Source organism: Vidua chalybeata, chromosome 15 (assembly GCF_026979565.1).
Source record: "Vidua chalybeata isolate OUT-0048 chromosome 15, bVidCha1 merged haplotype, whole genome shotgun sequence".
NCBI lineage: Eukaryota > Metazoa > Chordata > Aves > Passeriformes > Viduidae > Vidua > Vidua chalybeata.
Genome location: NC_071544.1, coordinates 15,133,418 through 15,150,172, shown reverse-complemented (window position 1 = coordinate 15,150,172; position 16,755 = coordinate 15,133,418). Strand labels below are relative to the sequence as shown.

The window sequence follows — 16,755 nt, the reverse complement described above, 5'->3', positions numbered from 1 at the left end:
CTGTCAGGCCTCTCCCCTCCCTGCCTCCCCCAACTCAGCAAGACAAACCACAAGAGGACATCGAGAGTAAAGTTAAACTTTACTTTACAGTAATTTTTCTTCTATATACAAAGAATTACAGTACATGTTCTGGGAGCACCTGGGCAGGGCAACCCTCTTTTCATGATAAGTTTCACATACACAGCCAACAGTCTAAGGGGAGCAAAATGAAAGTAATCAATGGTCCAAGACTCTCCCCTCTCCCTCTTCTAAAAATAATATACATGCTGGAAATATGTAGTTTACTCTCACCTGCTCTGACATTCCTTCTTACAACTGACAGACGACTCCTGGCCAGGGCTGAGCACCCCTTTGTCCCCCCTGCAGTGCTCCGGCGCCAGCCTCTGCCTTGGCTGGGATCTTTGACTCCTGATGTGTTTCCCTCTGCCTGAGCCTGCAGAACAGGACCCTGTGGGCAGCAGACCTCGGAGGGGAAGGGAGGCAGCGTGGGGCTGCTCACACCAAGGTTATTCCATGAGCAAACCTCTCACTCATGGCTCCAGCACAACTTTCGCTGCTGCCATGTCCTCGGGCAGTGAGGAAGGGGCAGTGGGCAGCCACCCTCCCCAGGGCCCTTGGCTAGCTGGCAGCCAGGACCCCAGCTAGGGCACACAGTGCTGGAGGGTGGCAGGGGACATTAAAAGTGAGGCACGGTGCCCAGCATGGTCAATGTCTTTGGGGCAACCAGGCTGGTGGGGCAGCGAGCTCGGCACCATGGATATGCAGGGCTGGGAGCGCCACTGCAGAAAGGCTTCCATGGCCCCTCGCAGGGAGAGACACTCCCCGATTGCTCCCGCTGCTGCCAACTCATCTCACCTCCCACCCACACCGGCCGGGGCCACCCTCAGCTCCAGCCAAGCTCCACCTTCAACCTCCAGGTGTGCTTGCTGCTTTTCCTTTTAACAAGTTCCCAGTGTCTACAAAAAATACACAAAACCCAGTTCCTTGAAGTCAACAACTCGGAAACATCAGAAAAAGAAACAAAAAACTGAAACCAGCTCAGTACCAAACAGACACGAAGAACATGCAGTAGCGGATGCCTGCTTGCTTCACGCGGCTCCACGGCCTCCCCACGGGGCTCAGTGGCACACTGGTTTAGTCTCAAAACCACCAGAAACTGAAGGAACCGAGTTGCTCCTTGTCCTGTTTCAGTCACACGTGCTGAAGCCCGGCCTCAGCTCCAGGGGGATGGGATCAGCTGGCCAAGAAGCCCCAGCCCGAGGGCCAGGAGCCGTGAGTCCAGCCCTACTGTGCTAAGCTGCCAACGGTTTACAATAGCACCACAATAGCCCAAGGGCTTTGCCAAGGGCAAACATGATTAAAACTTTACCTTGAAATAGGCCATAGCAACACCCATTTCTCAGATTTCCCTAGGAGGTAGATTCAGTGCTGTAGGGACTGTCCATCACTGCTGCTCCTCCAGCCCGAGCTCACACAATCTGTCCTGTTCCCCCGGCACCAAGCTTTGCTTACATCACTTTTGTAGGACCCGGAGCAGGAATCTTGCATCCTCCCATCTCCTGCTAAGCAAGGGCACTGCCACACCCCACAGCTGAGACTCCTGCTGAAGCCAGGCTTCAGTCCCCAAGCTCCAGTGTCCCGTGTCCCAGGCCCTGGGAGCCCCAAGCACCCATCAGCCCAGCTGTGCTGCTGCAGGAGGAGCAGCCTTGGCTGCAAATGCTGCCACCAGCGTTATCACTATCACAGGAGGGTGGGTAATTAGCGCGGGCAAAGCCTGGGAGATCAAACACAGCATCCCCCCCATACTTTCAGAGTAGCTGCACGATTTGCCACTTTGCTTTAACACTCACTGGCTAGCAAAGGCCAAAAGCCTCATCAGTAATTTAGGGCAAAGCACATTACAAGCAGGTTACAATTATGGTTATTCCAAACATCAAGCAAAATCAGAAGTTAAGGCTGAAATTAAAAATAAACAGAAGGTGTTGAAGGTCTGAAGTTTCTCAAACTCCCCCTGCCCTGTCACAACACTGGCTGTGGTCTCCAGATAGGAGCTGGGCACACCCAGAGCATGTTCAGGGCTAACACACTGCCAAGAGCATCAAGGTTAGGGCTGCTTTTTTTTTCTCTTCCGTTTTTTTCCTGTGAAACTAAGCTGAAGCTTTTCTAGCAAATGCACTGTCTCACCTTAGTTCTTTAATGTCCTTTACATTCAATCATCTCTCTTATCTCCCAAACTTTAACACCAGCCACACCTTCAGAGCCTCTGCCTGCAGGGGTTTAACCCTGAATTAACATGTGCTCCCACAGTACCACCCAGATGCTTTGTGTATTGAAGTGACTCTGGTTCCTGTGGAGCTTTTTTTGTTAAATAGGAAAAGTTTAACTGGAGAACAGCAATAAAGCAAGCTACCATGAGCTAATTTGCATCTGAAGACGTGCAGTAGGTGAGGTGATTATTCCTTACAGTGATAACTCTCCTGCTAGATTCACCAGAGCCCTGGCTGACAGTGGGCACTGGGGAAGATGGGACAAGCCACGCAGAACACTGGCCTGTGCACACTCCCCTCCTGCCCACACATCCCACACGTCCCGTGGTGGCTCCTCCTCTGCAACCCTCATCCCGATGGGGCACAAGGCCCTGACCACGCTGCTACCCCTCATCAGAGCTCCTCTGTCACCAAAGGGCACCTGGGACTCTCCTGCCCACAGTGGAAATCCAACACTAAAGTGGGTCCTCCCCCTTGGGTGGGGTGGAGGCCACGGCCCGCTGCTGAGCCCAGCCCACTGCTCTGAGCAGGGGCAGCAGTTATCCTAGCAGCAGGGATGTTGACCAGCAAAGTGTTCACACAGGAGCAGAGCCTGCACCCCCTTCAGAAATGGGAAGAGGGAGCCACTCCTACCAGGAATGAGTCTGGAAAATTCCTTTGAGCCATCGTGGGACACCAGGGAAGGGACAGAGATAATTACACCCTTGATTCTGCTTCTACAGTGCTCCACACCAGTGAATCAACACAGGAGTCACCTCTCACCCACGTTGGGTGCAATTAGGGCTGACCCAGGACTAAGTGACCAGGTGACTGGATCCCTCCAACACAGCAAGAGAGCATCACAACCTTGGCATGGAGCTGTTGCACAGGTCTGAGCCCAGCTCGAGGCTGCAGCAGTGTCTCACCCACAAAGTCTGCCAGGGGTATGGGTTACTTTGTCTCTACCCTTCACTTTTAAAAGTGATTAAAACTGCCTGAATTCTGAAGGCAGTAACAAATGACAGCAAACTTACCCAACTGCTTCAACCCAGACGTGTCCCTCTCCTCCTCCAAGGCAGTGCTGCCCCCTGCCACCAGTGAGTCACCTTGAGTACAGAAGATGCCCACATTTCCTTCACAAGGGTTTTGCTGCCTGAAGTTGTTCCCCAGCTCATGCTCCCTAATGAGGGCAGGCTGGACAAAGGCAGGGCTGCTGGAACCTCTCTCTACAGCTGGTCAGGCCTTGTCTATGTGACCCAGAAAAGCCCAGAGACTCCCAAAAGCACCACCTCTTCCTCTGAAAAGCCCTCCTGATCTGACAGAGCATCACCCAAGGTTCCAGCGAGGGTGAAGAGGGAAGAGCAGCTTCCTGGCTTCCTCCTTCAATGATGTTCCTCAACACCAGTTTTGCCAAGCAGTCTCCTAGCTACGCTGAACTCAACTTTCCAACAGTAGCTGCAAGGTAAGAAGCCAAAAACCTGGACCCTTGTGGAAAAGAGAGACAAGAAGAGAGACGGGGTACAGTAGCTGCAACAAAGTAGGCTGTGGAAAATGCCATGCAAAGGTTTAATCCATGTTCACTGCTCCAAACAAGCTTTTGGGTAAGCACCTGCTGGCATGAAAGGCGGCTGCTGCCGTGAGCCTCACCCTGCTATGTGAGCCCGCAATTTATAGAAGTGATTTTTTTTCAAACCTGCTCTTGTGAGAATTCACTGAGAACTTCTCCATTTTACAGATTTAAAAAAGCCTGCACCAAAAATATTCACAGTTTATTTTTTCATGAAACAAGTAACTAGTTAACACGTGACAATGCAAAGCGGAGGTGGACAGAGCAGTGCAGAGACCTCTCTGGTTACAGTGGGAGCTAGCTGGGTGCTGGCACTGAGGAAACCCTACTTACACAATCTACATCACTAAGTCCAGCTCATGGGAAGGCTTATAAATGTAAATTCAAGATTTATTTTCCTTCTCACACATGATAAATACTTAATATACTGAACGCCATAATTTTTTTTTTCATTTTGTTTAAAAACCTTAATGAATGCCCATAAAATAATCTTCTCTCTCAATGGATCTGAGTTGTCCTGATTCCCTTTGTGGAGGAGTCACGCAGAAATGCAAGCTGCTTGCACTTCCCTAGTTTCAGCAGCAAGCAGGAACTGACCTGCCAGTCTTCCCGGAAAAAAAACAACATTAAACAAGTAAGTTTCCATAAGCCATAAAGCTTTTCCAAGTTGTGAGCTATTCTACAAAGCATCTGAAATGATTTGGACTAGAGAAAGAGATAGCACTGGTAATGTCCCTTTGTGCCCAGCACACCCGGCCTTTACAGCAGGACGTTGTCTCAGGGTGCACACATCAGGAAAGGAGAACGGATCAGGATTTGTCTTGGTACAGGTGTCTGCCTCCCTTCATAGAAAACTGCAAAGCTCATGACTGTCTGCTCTGGGAGCAGCAGGCACTTGCAAGCCAGGTGGGAACAAGGACCTGTTCCCATGTTGGAGGAAGGAGGTCAGCATGGGGCTGAACTCTCCCTTCCTGGGGAGGGGCCTGTGGATCTGCCTGGAAGGAGAAGGATACACACACTGGAGCTGCGCAAGGGTCTGGCTGCGGCATGGAGATCCGAGGCTGCGGCCCCAGATTGGTGGAGCTCAGGTAATTACAGAGGTAATGTGTTGTGAGAGTGGGAAAAAGCTGGTCAGCAGCGTTTCCTCGGCAGGACACCAACCCTATCCAGGCCAGGCAGTGCCACCAAAGGAGGTCTGTCCTCCTCCTGCCTGCGAGGGTGCCGGTGGTCACAAGATGCTGCAGGTCCCTGGGACTCTACTGCTTGCCCCACGAGCACCACAGCCAAGCCAACTTCTGCCTCAACGCTTGACTGAACGGCTTTCAGCAGGCCTAGTCTGGACACCAGCCCGATGACCACCAGGTACTAAACATCGCCTTCACTGTAAAAGGGAGAAGAGAAAAAAAGAAAGCCAGCCAGCTGCTGGAGCCCACCGTGTTCCAGTGTGAGAACTACAATTCAGTTGGATGGACGCACACGCGCACACACACATGCACACCAACACAGTCCAGTTAATTCAAGTCTCCTTTGGTTGTAGAAGAGTTAAGCCAGAAGCTACACAAGGGGAAGGTGTTGAGATGGGTCTCGATCCAGCTACGACACCCTTGCCTCTGCGCTGTGCAGCGAGCAGGACAGGCTTGGCTTGCTGCTGGCAACACCAGGTGTGTGGGAACGCATTCTGAACACATCTGAGGCAAAGGGAGAAAGGACTGCTCAGTCTGCTGGCTCACGCTGACAACAGAGGTCTAGAAGAGACTGGATGGAAATTTGAAAGGGAGCACTGTCCCCCTGGCAGGGCAGTGCTCAGCACCTCCAGGAACCCACTCTGCTCTGCTATTGCTGCTGTATGGGTCACTATGTTGTCAAGTGCAGGAAAACACTCCGTGTGTCCTGTGCTAAAGGATTAAGACACAAGAATGAAAAAACTCCCAGATGACTTCTTCCAAGATCTCTCTTTTCCCTGATTTCCTCCAGATTTCCTGCTTCTTGGGCCTGGCCAGTCATAGCTCTGTAGAAAAGGAGCCTGAATGGATACTGCCTATTGCTGGAGAAAACTGCACTGAGCAAGTGCAGGAGCTCCTCTCCCATCTCACTGGAGATGATCCCTGTCCTTGAGCAAACCACACACACAGCATGCCCCAGTAAACACACGGACAAACCTCGTAAAGCAACGCCCTGCAGGGACAGAGACCTGGGCAGGTGACATAAAATCCCTTCCCTGCTTCTGGAGTCTGGCAAGGACACACACCTGACTGCTCACTGCATGATCCCTGAAACATCTCCAGTGCCAAGGCAGCCTGACTGATCCATTTTATTTAAATGCCGTAACAAGAGCAAGGCCCCTGGCTGTGCCTAGGAACCCACCTACAAAACAAACCTGGAGCTTGAACACACTGGATCAGTAATGTGACCATTTCAATGGAATTGGAGATTTTTACCCAGAGTGGACTCTTTATTTCAGCTTTACCATTTATAAAAGGAAGAGGAAAAGCTCACGGATGCTCTCTCCCTTTGGCTGGGCCAGACTCAGATTTAAGAGAATGTCCTTGCTCGTGTCACAAGAGAATATGGATGGGATGTGCATGGGTTAGGGGCTGGGCTCAGGGAAGTGAATAAAAAAAACAAAACAAAGATTCCCCCTCCCTAAACATTAAACAACTGAAACCTGCCTCCCATATTCACCAACCTCACTTTGGCTCTGAGTCAGCCAACTCACGACAGACAGAATCCTGGTTACGGGCTAGCGCTGTGTTTTGTTCAGGCAAAGGGTCCTGCCCCCGAGGAGTCTGTGCTTTTCCATTCAGCCAAGCAATCTGATCAATTGTCTCAACGTTCGTGACAAGCCACTGCATCTGCTCCGGGGGCACCGGCGCTTCCCTGGCTGGCCGAGGGGTCTGCTCGAATGCACACAATCTCTCTGATGTCCACGGGGTCTGCTCCGAGGGGGCTGAGGCCACTTCCCAGCTGGGCTGAAGGGTTGGCTCTGGTAGTTTCTCTGCTGTCCGGGAAGGCTGCTCCGCAGGCGTCAGGGTTTTCGTGGTGGACCAGTGGCTTTGCTCATGCGTCTGTAGTTTCTCTGTAGGCCAAGGTACTTGTCCAACCTGCGTCACCACCTTCCCAGCAGACCAAGAGATTTGCTCTCCAGCTAACATGGTCCTCTCTTTCTGCTGGGGACTCAGCTCCATGGCTGGGGCTCCTCTCTCCTTCAGCTGAGCGTTCTGGTCGACAGGACGCAGCGCCTTCTCCGACAGCAACAGCCTCGGAGCTGATGCAGCTAGAGGCTTGTCCAGGGCTTGAGGCCGAGGAGCCACAGCAGGAGCCAGCTTATCCGATGCCTGAGGCCATGGGGCCGTAAGAGCGAGAGGCCTCTCCAAGAGCTGAGGCCGAGACACCCCAGAGCTGAGAGCCTTTTCCAAAGGAAGAACCCGCAGGGCCCCGGAGTCAGCAGCCTTCTCTGGAGGAAGGGGCCGCAGCACCCCGGGGGAGAGAGACTTCGGTGTGAGCGGGATCCGAAGGGCCCCGGAGCTGAGACCCTTCTCTGTGGGCAGGACATGCGGTGACCGGGAGCCAGGGGCCTTCTCTGTGGGCAGGATCTGAGGCATACCTGAATCAGCAGCCTTCTCTGGAGGCACGGGACGGGGTGACCCAGAGCTGGGAGACTTCTCTGTGTCTGGGACCCGCACCGCCCCAGAGAAGGAAGCCCTTTCTAGAGGCAAGGATTGTGGTACTGCTGATCCAGGAGCCTTCTCTGAGGGCAGGATCCGTGAGACTGGGGAGTCTGGGACTTTTTCAACGGAAACAGACCACAGCACCTCAGGACTGGAAGCCATCTCCAACGCCGGGACCTGCGGCACCACAGAGCAGGAAGCCTCTTCCACAGCCTGTGGCTGCGGACTCCGGGCAGAGGAGTCGTCCAGCGGCTGGAGCTGATCGGCCTCAGGAGGCTCATCCTCTGGCTGGGGCTGCAGCATCCCCACCGTGGTGAGGAGTCTGTCAGACAGGGGAGGATGCAGGCATTTCACGGGGAACTCATCCAGCAGCTCGGGCTGCTGGGCCCTGCTGTCAATGAGGGACTTGTCCGATAACTCCAAAACCTCGGGGCCATCAGGAGCCTCATCTGAGAGCTGGAGCTGCAGGTCACCAGCAGTAACAAGCGACTCATCCAACGGGGACTGCGGCGATCCCGGAGGAGATTTGCTCGGCAGCTGAGGCTGCGAGGCGTCGCTGGAGGACTCGTCCAGCGGCCAGAGCACCGCGTTGCTGGGAGGTTTGTCGGGCTGCTGAGGCCGCAGCGCTACAATGATGGGCTGCTTCTCTGACTGCAGCCTCAGGGACAGGGCAGCCTGGGGCTTGTCTGATGGCTGCAGGCGGAGCGACAGGGTGGTGGGAGGTTTGTCTGAAGGCTGAAGCCGGAGCGAGAGGGTGGTGGAGGGTTTGTTGGATGGCTTCAGCCTCAGTGACAAGGTGGCGGGGGGTTTATTTGACGGTGGCAGTCTCAGAGCCAGGGTGGCAGGTGGTTTGTCTGGTGAAGGTAGCCTGAGGGCCAGGGTGGTGGGGGGCTTGTTTGATGGCTGCAACCTCAGGGCAAGGGTGGTGGGGGGCTTGTCTGAAGAAGGCAGCCTCAGCGCTAGGGTAGCAGGGGGCTTTTCTGGTGACTGCAGTCTGAGGGCCACAGACTGAGGTAGGCTGTCCAGGGGCTGAACACTCAGGTCTGTGTCGGCCTCTGTGTCTGCAGGCAGCTGCTCTGGTGGCTGGGTGTCCTCGCCGTTAGTCAGGCCTTCTATGGCAGGCGCATACTCACGGATTTCTCCTGGCTCTAAAGGGTGAGGCCCACAGGGATCATGCTCTGTGCAGCATAGTCGTCCATCCAGCTTGGAGATGAAGAGCATTCCTTCCCGGTGCTGCTTGCAGAAGGACCTGGGGCACATCTCGCAGAACGAAGCTGCTTCCTTACCACACACATCACACTGATGCCACGGGCACTCCCACTTTCCTGCAGCATGGACATGGGAGAAAAGACACACCTTAGGAGTAGGACAAGGCAAGAGACAAAGGCCAGCTGCAAAGGGAGTTCAGGGGAATGTGAGAACACTCCTGTAATACCCACATACAATTCTACATTGTCCTCTTCAGTTTCTGCCTTAGCTCGACAGGCAATTAACACAAATCTGCATTCTCAGAAGCAGCAAGGGCAATGATAATCATGACAAACACAAGCCACATCAGCTCAGACCAAAAGCCCATCTGGCTCCTGCACAGCACTAACCAACAGAGGTGTCTAGAGAGGAGCAGACATCCCTAGTTCTCACATCTCTGTAGCTCTGATTTTCATAGAAAATGGCACAGGTTATCTGTGCACAACACCCAAAGGACTTAAAGCAAACATGTCAGATTCATCTTTTAATTCTGGGTCAAAAACCTCCCTTCCTGTTTTTTAGAAAGAAGAAGTGAGAGAGCAGCGATCACAAGGGCTAAGTTTCTATTGTCTCTGAACCCAAAGGCACATCCTTAAGCTCTGGCCATGTATGGCCATGATAAAACAAAGCTGCTCCCCCAGCAGTTCCATCTTCACAGCAAACCTACTGACCATCAATACCACCAGCAGGCAAAACACAACATTACACTTCAGAGACTGCTGCTTTTCTCACTTGTAATTGACCTTGCTGGCTCAGCCTTCTGCTCCCTCAGCCAAGGCTGTGTCTGGCTCTACCAAACGCTTCCAGTTCATGGACACAACCAGACACACACTGAGCTCCTGACCTTTCACTACAGGATGAGCAAAGATGTTTCTCCAAATACAACTCCTGCCTCTGTGCTCTCCCAGCACCCCACATCCCCCATCTCTCCTGCTCCCTGCCTTGCTGTGGGGAGCAGCTCCTCGCAGAGCAGCCCTGACACAGAGCTCTGAGCCAGAGGGCAACCACGGACACCAGCCAGGCCAGAGCACTTCCCAGCCTGCCTGAACCAAACCCACAGACCTGTGGCTACCAGCTTCTTCCCAGGGAGGCGAGTTCCTGCAGCACAGCACTGAGCAGCTGTGGGCATTGCTCCCTGGACTTGTGCAACAGCAGCTCTCCACTCCCCTCTCTCACGCTGCTTTCCCCCTGGGGTTGAAGGCAACACGTAGTAAGTTTTTCCTCTCCTTTGAAGCCAATCCAAGGCTTCTGTTCCAGTCTCAAAAATATGCATGCTGCTTTTATGTGTCTTTTCCAATTTTTCAGCATTTTTTTCCAAGTGAGGATATTTAACACTTCCCATGTTCTCCCCTGCTCCTGGCTCATGGTGCTGCAGCACAGGCTGTCACTGCTCCCCCTGCACTAGCAGCATCCCAGAGACCCACACAACACTGCAAAGACCCTGGGACCATTCTTATAGAGGTCATTTGTACAGATGGAAAATTTAAAAAGTCAAAACCTGCTAGTTTGTTTCAGGAAGGATAAATCCTATCAAACCACTCTAATGGTCTTTGACAGGATAAAAAGGTCTAATGAATAAGCACCCTCTCCAGGGACAGCCTGGGGCTCTTAGAAATAAGATCACACAATTAGCAAACATGCAAACAAGCAGGAAATTCTAATTACTTGACAGCAATGCCCATGGCAGAGGAAACATTTGAAGTAGAAAGTGCTGAACCTTTCATGTCCTGAATGATACTCTGTGGAGCAGGCCATGAAAATCACTGCCTATGTGTAAAAAGAGTAAAATTGCTCTAACTGACTGAAAATCATTCTCAAAAAACAGTTATTAATGGTCTTGTGGCAAGCTGAGGAGGCATTTCAAATTACATCCTTCAGGAGTGTATTTTAATCTGTACAATTATTAAAATTTCTGAAAGCAGAACAGCAAATACTCTTACAGATACAGGTAGATAACATGGAACCTGTAAGGGACTGCAAAAATCCAGTTGGACAGGCTCAGAATTTAAACTGGACAAATGCTCTTGCACCAACAAGGTATAATTAAATAAAGACAAGTGCAAAACAGGATGCAAAAGGAAGAAATAAATATGAGAAAAGTATCAAGATGAAAACTCAAGAAGGATAAAGCAAACCATCAACATCACATCAATATAAGTTATTTTTGCAAAACAAGTAAAACATAATTTCCAATGGCATTTTATATAAAAAATGAAATATATTTTTTCTCTTCTGTCGGAATAAAGCAAGGCCTCGGCTGCAAGGCTGCTAAAATACTTGTTTCCAGTTTTAAAAAAACGTGTAGGCAAGTGGGACACAGTCCAGAGTAGATCAAGAATAAAAACTTCATGCTATGTTTGTACAAGCCAGAAAAGGACTGAGACAACAATCTTCCACTATATAAAAAAACGTATCAGAGAGCTGGCAATCCTTTGTGCTTTTAAGTCAGGCTGTTAGGAGAGACTTTGCAAATGGAAAGCAGGGGAACAGGCTGGAGGCTGGACTGTACTTTTTGAGTATATTTTTATTTCAATTTTTTGCCCTCATTTTACTACAAACTAGAATATGCTTTGGTACTGTTCTCTTACGTATTAGAAAAATGGCTATTCAGACATTTAAGAGATTCTTTTCTAACTCCTATTTTCCAGCAGTGCTTCTACTCACAGCTGTCTTCAGCTTTGGGAAAACAGCCAGTGTGATGACCAATACCTCAGCTATTGTTAGGATTATGCTCTGCCAGGCCCCAAGAATGGGGTCAGTTCACAAGCACCATATCCTAGGCAAGGACCAGCTCCCCCTTCAGCAACTAATTCACCTTTTTGCAGTCACAGGGGGGTGCAAACCAGATCTTGAACAAGATCTGTTCAAGTGAGAAAGATTTCTCTAAATGTTAAGAAGCTGTGAATAGAGTGCAAGATCACGAGCAGCACCCAGGACACCCAGAGCCAACACTGTGACCCAAGCAGAGCCCAGCTGTGCAGAGCACTGACCTGCAGGTCTCTTGGTCAGGTTGAGGCAGTCAGCATGGTACACCTTGGGGCAGCCTGACTTCTTACAAGAGACCAGCTGCCCTCCGTCCCCGCAGCTGAAGCACTCGTCCTCCCGCTCCTTCATCACCTCCGCCTGCGACCTGCGCTTCATCTGCGGCCGCCTCTTGAGCTTCTTGGACTTCTCCTCGCTGAGGCTGGGCTGGCTCTGGGGGTGAAAAGATGTTGGTTAATGCAGGGCTCTGTCCCATCCACCTGCTCCCTTCCTGCTGCAAACCCTGCTGACACAAATCCTGCTGCCAGCTATACCTGAGACCTGCGCAGCATCTCTGGTGCTGCTCGGTATTTGGCAACCAAGTTACTACAGCAAATAGCTCCCAGTTATTTTAAAAGAGCCTGGAAGTCATGCAGCAAAGCTTGACTGGGCATGGGATTCCTATAACTAGCAACAGCAGAATGAGGAGCTGGAGCTGCCTGGTGTCACTGAGCTCATGCCACCTCTCCAGACTCTTCAGGTCAAAGTAGTCAGGTCTCCTGGCACACATGACTCATAAGGAGTCTATCCAGGGCCTTCCTGCACTTTTTCACATTCATCACTTCCCTCTCAATTTCCAGTCTGAATTTATCTGTCATCAGTTTAGACCTTTGTTCTTGTGTCAATGCTGCTCTTTTGCACCAGAATCACAAAATCTTTACGGCTGGAAAAGACCTCCAAGATCATCTAGTTCAACACTTGAAGCTTTTCTATCTCCCCGAAGAAACCTCTGGGACACACTCTCCTGCTTGCAAACTGAAACTTTCAGTCTGCACACTCAGTCTTCTCAGTGGCTCTTCTCTGCCCTTATTGAGTATATTTATCCCAAACAAAAGTTACAGAATTACACATGCTACCTCAGATAACACATCAGAGGCAGCGTACAGAGACATCAACACTTAGCCAAAAGAACAGGAAATTCCCCCAAAGCACTGCCCCCATTTGCTTTTTCCACAGCTGTGTCACACCACAGCTCAGTTCTGTGACAGCTGAGCAGCACAGTGGCTCCTTCTCCACCATGACTGCCCAGCCATGACCTTCTCATGGTGGATTTGTTTATGCTGTTAACCTCTCCAGGTGTGTACTGTGGAATATCCAATCTCCATTCCCCTTCTATGCAGTTATTCCTTTGCAACTGCCCCTTCCTCTCACTCTCCCATGCCAATGACAACCAAACTCTGCATCATCAGTACAGTTAAATTATCTGTGTAGTGAAGCAACTACAACTGGACCCAGGACAGGCAACCAAATGGTTCAAGTGCTCTCTTCTCTGGCCTAAGGCTTCCTCCAACCCTGCTCTTCCCAACTCCCCCTCCAAGCCAGGCTGAGCCTCCCATTGTGTGGAACACTCAACTCCACAAAGATGATGCTTCTTGCCCCCAGCCCTGACCTTATCAAAGCACCATCAGTTTAGTTTATCTAAGGAGACATGAGCTAAATTCTGTGCCATTTTCTACATCTCTTTGTGTTCAAATATGTGTTCTCTATGAAGGATATATCTGTCTGCTGAGACAATACCTACGAAGCAATTTTTACATCTTTTACTCTGCAAAAATATCGTGCATAATATTTTCATCATCAAAACATTTAAAAACCTTGGTCTCCAGACATACAATTTCAGAACTCTGCATTGGCTATCCAGTTTTCCTGTCACCAAGGAGTTACATCTCTTGATTGTTTCCTTCCCCTTCACATGTGGATGTTTCTGCTTTCTCACCATCATTCCCCCTGACAATGGGGACAAGCTGGGCCTTTCTTATCACTGAAAATGCAGGCACTGAAATGCCTCCACCTAAATTATGCCACCGATTTTCAGCGCCTAGCTCCTTGGCCATCTAATTACAAAGGGAACAAGAAAATCCCTTCACAGCTAATTTGAATGTCTAAGAGAGGTCTAACAGCTGGACTAAGCGATTCCCACTTGCTCCCTGCAGTACCATAGACTCCCAAACATTCTTCCACACTCTCGGTTAGAAGGCACTTTTAAGAGTGAACTTGAGTATAATCAGTTTTGTCTTGCTGTATCTTCAGGAAGCTTAAAAATGCATTTATTGCGAGAAGAATTTTTAAAAAAAACAACCCAAGGTACTGTTTTCTTGGTACTGTTTCTTAGCCCATCTCATCAAGATGGAATGAATCGCCTCAGATACCAAAATGGAACATGAATGTCAACTAAAGGGCACCTTTCTCTCATTTCCATCGTGCAACCTGCAATTTCAAGGTAAAAATGACAGTCAAACCATGTATAACACAGGGGCAGCACAAAATCAATTGAACTTTAAATTGCAATCCAAAAAAGAACTAAGTACATCAGATGTGCCACTCCCCTCATCTGTCAGCTTCTGAAGACATCAATTTTTTATTCTTGTAAGTTAATTTTTCTCAAGAACTAATCTCTGGAGAATTCCTAAAACCTTCCCTATATATTGATGGGGCTCAACAACTGTGCTGCTGGAGGTTTTTAACCCTTAACTGTGGACACGGCAGGATCCACATGCCAGAGCAGAGGAATTACAGACTGATTTGGTGAAGCACTTGTAATAAACCAACAGCTGAGACAGATTTAGTGGGTGACAGCTGGGAACTCGGCCAACTGCTCCTGTTATTTCCTTTTCCCAGTGAGAACCAGCTCGCACAAGGAGGTAATTGAAATCAATTCCTGTTACTGCAACATTACAGTTACAAATCGAAGCCCTCAAAAAGTCAGTGAGTTCTAAAAGCTGGTGGTTTTCCAACTACAGATATGGTAAATTTCTTATGTCTGTCTGATGTGTAAAAATCATTCATTTCGTTAAAACCAGAATAAAATCAACAACTTTACTGCAGCATAGATGGTAAGGTAGCAGCATTCTGGTTGTAAAGCAACATCAGTGTGAAGGAATGTGAGTGTGCTGGCCTTCCATGCATGCTCACAATTTACTCAAGCCTTTACTTTGGGAAATGGGCTGAGTTGTGTTTTCTTGGTTATCTAATAAAGTCTTTCCCATGCCTGTCCTTTGCTCCTCTGGTGCTATGGAAAATGTCACGATAAGAAGTAGAAAATTGAAAAAAAAATCAAAAGAACCACCCTCTTTCTTTTATTCCTTCAGTGTAAAATAAAGCTTCCTGTCATTATTTATAGCAACTCTGATAACTGAAGATTAAGACTTGCTCTCTCAGAATGAAAACTCTTTATTTAACTCATTTCAAGCACTGTTCCCATGGCCACACTTAAATGATCTCTTCAACCCGAAACCTCTGCAACCAATCGTTGATACACATTTATGCAAAGAGGCAATCTGGAAGAACAAAAGCTTAAAGGATGCATCATACCTTTGGCCTTACTCCTAGGAAGCCACTGCAGTTTGGGGCACCACATTTACAAACGGTCTTTCCATTTCCCAAACACTCCAGATTGTAGTTGAAAGTCAGCTCGGTCCCTGGCACAAAAGCAGATCAAAACCAAGCAAGTTGTTAATGAGTTACAGAGTAGAATGTTTTACTGCTGAAGTAAAAGCACTTTTTAAATACAATGTCACAAGTGACTGCCACCACTACACAAGGACACCAAACTATTAATCTCCCCGAAGATCTGTGTAGATTGAAAATTCAGTGCAACCCCTCACCCCTACCACATTTCACAGCTTAAAAAGGGCATTGATTCTATAGTAGGGCCCTGTATCAACCTCCACTGATACCATGTGTGTGTGTGTTTCATTACGTTAGTGCTGCTGTTTATGAGAAGAAAAATTAAATCCCTTTCCAGAGAGCTACAAACCCTCCCTTTTCCTTACAGAACCCCCGAGGCTACTGCAGACATTAACAGTGTGTTCCTTACCAGCTTTGATATTTACAAGTGCGAAGAGCCCGACCCGAGTGTCACCATTCACACACCATTTCTGAGTCTCACAGTTGGGCTGGCAGCAATGGTTCATGAACCGAGCATAGTTACCCTTTGGCCCAGCATCAATGATTCGATCCTGGAATTGAAAAAAAAAAAAAAAAAAAACCAGAAAATCACATTTCAATCAGCTGTCATCATCTGCAATCAACCAACTCTGATGCCTCTGGCCAGTGCTGGCAGATCACATGGCAATACAGCTTCCTGCACATCATCCTCCTCCTCCTCAAAGACACGGGGCTCCCAAACAGCCAGGACAGTGCCACTGTTGCTTTCTGGGAAATAAAGTCTCCCTGTGGCATCAGTACTGGATAAACACCACCCCAGCACACTTCCAAGGCAGTGCTTGTGGTTCCAGGCCCCAACTTCTGCTTAAAAGCAAAATAGCAGTTCCTATTTCTTACATGTCAGTGTATAAAAGGAAAACAGGAAGAGTGTGTAAGAGCTGAGGTACACTGGTGCACAGCTTGTTATGGGGCTGGAGAGGAGAGGGAAGCAGCAAGTGAAATTTGCCTTTGTAGTGATGAGGGAGATATTAACACTTGAGTCTGCCCCATCAGCCATACAAGGAGAACAAGATATGGTCAGTGTGAACTTGCAGGATGAGGGGAAAGAAAGCAGTCGCTGTTATCCTATCCCACACTCTACTGCTTCCTCCCCAGGTCTGCTTTCATGGTTTCCTTCTCATCTTTCCATGGCTGAGTGACAAAGTGTGGAAAGCAGCTGACAAAACCACTTAAACCTCTGAAAATCAGGAATTCATAGCAACAACCTGGCCTGCAGGACCCACTGGGGACCCTGTGGGTGTAACTAAATCCATCAGTCTACTGAGAACAGCAAGACCTAAGATGTGAACTCAGATGAAGGTCTTGCTGTGCCTATACCTTACATGTCTCTTCTGGCACACACCAACCCTGCTCTGGGCTCTCCAAGGTTCAGCTGCTGGGAAGGATCCCAATGTTCCCAAATTCAGCCTCTTATGCTGAAGTAGGATCTACAGTCCTCAGACAACTGTCCTCACCTCTTCTGAACAAATTCAGCCAATGCCTGTTCAGACTTTCTTCCTAACCCTGAAATTCAGCCTGAAGCTCCTCTACTACACATTGATTCATTTAGTCATTTCAG

General features: G+C 49.3%; 1 protein-coding gene across 4 annotated transcripts in view; it reads right to left on the bottom strand.

Moving 5' to 3' along the window:
* Positions 1-60: 60 nt before the first annotated feature.
* NSD1 (nuclear receptor binding SET domain protein 1) overlaps positions 61-16,755 on the bottom strand; it is a 61,109-nt gene continuing 44,414 nt past the window's right edge. For 3 of the 4 annotated variants that reach the window (XM_053956837.1, XM_053956834.1, XM_053956835.1), the window contains 4 exons: positions 15,568-15,709; positions 15,063-15,169; positions 11,720-11,924; positions 61-8,806 (listed from right to left, as the gene is read on the bottom strand). In XM_053956837.1, coding sequence (XP_053812812.1) covers positions 6,501-8,806; positions 11,720-11,924; positions 15,063-15,169; positions 15,568-15,709 — 2,760 coding nt within the window. In that variant the 3' untranslated portion in view covers positions 61-6,500. The remainder of the gene's footprint in view (positions 8,807-11,719; positions 11,925-15,062; positions 15,170-15,567; positions 15,710-16,755) is intronic. The other variant, XM_053956836.1, reaches the window with a different exon arrangement.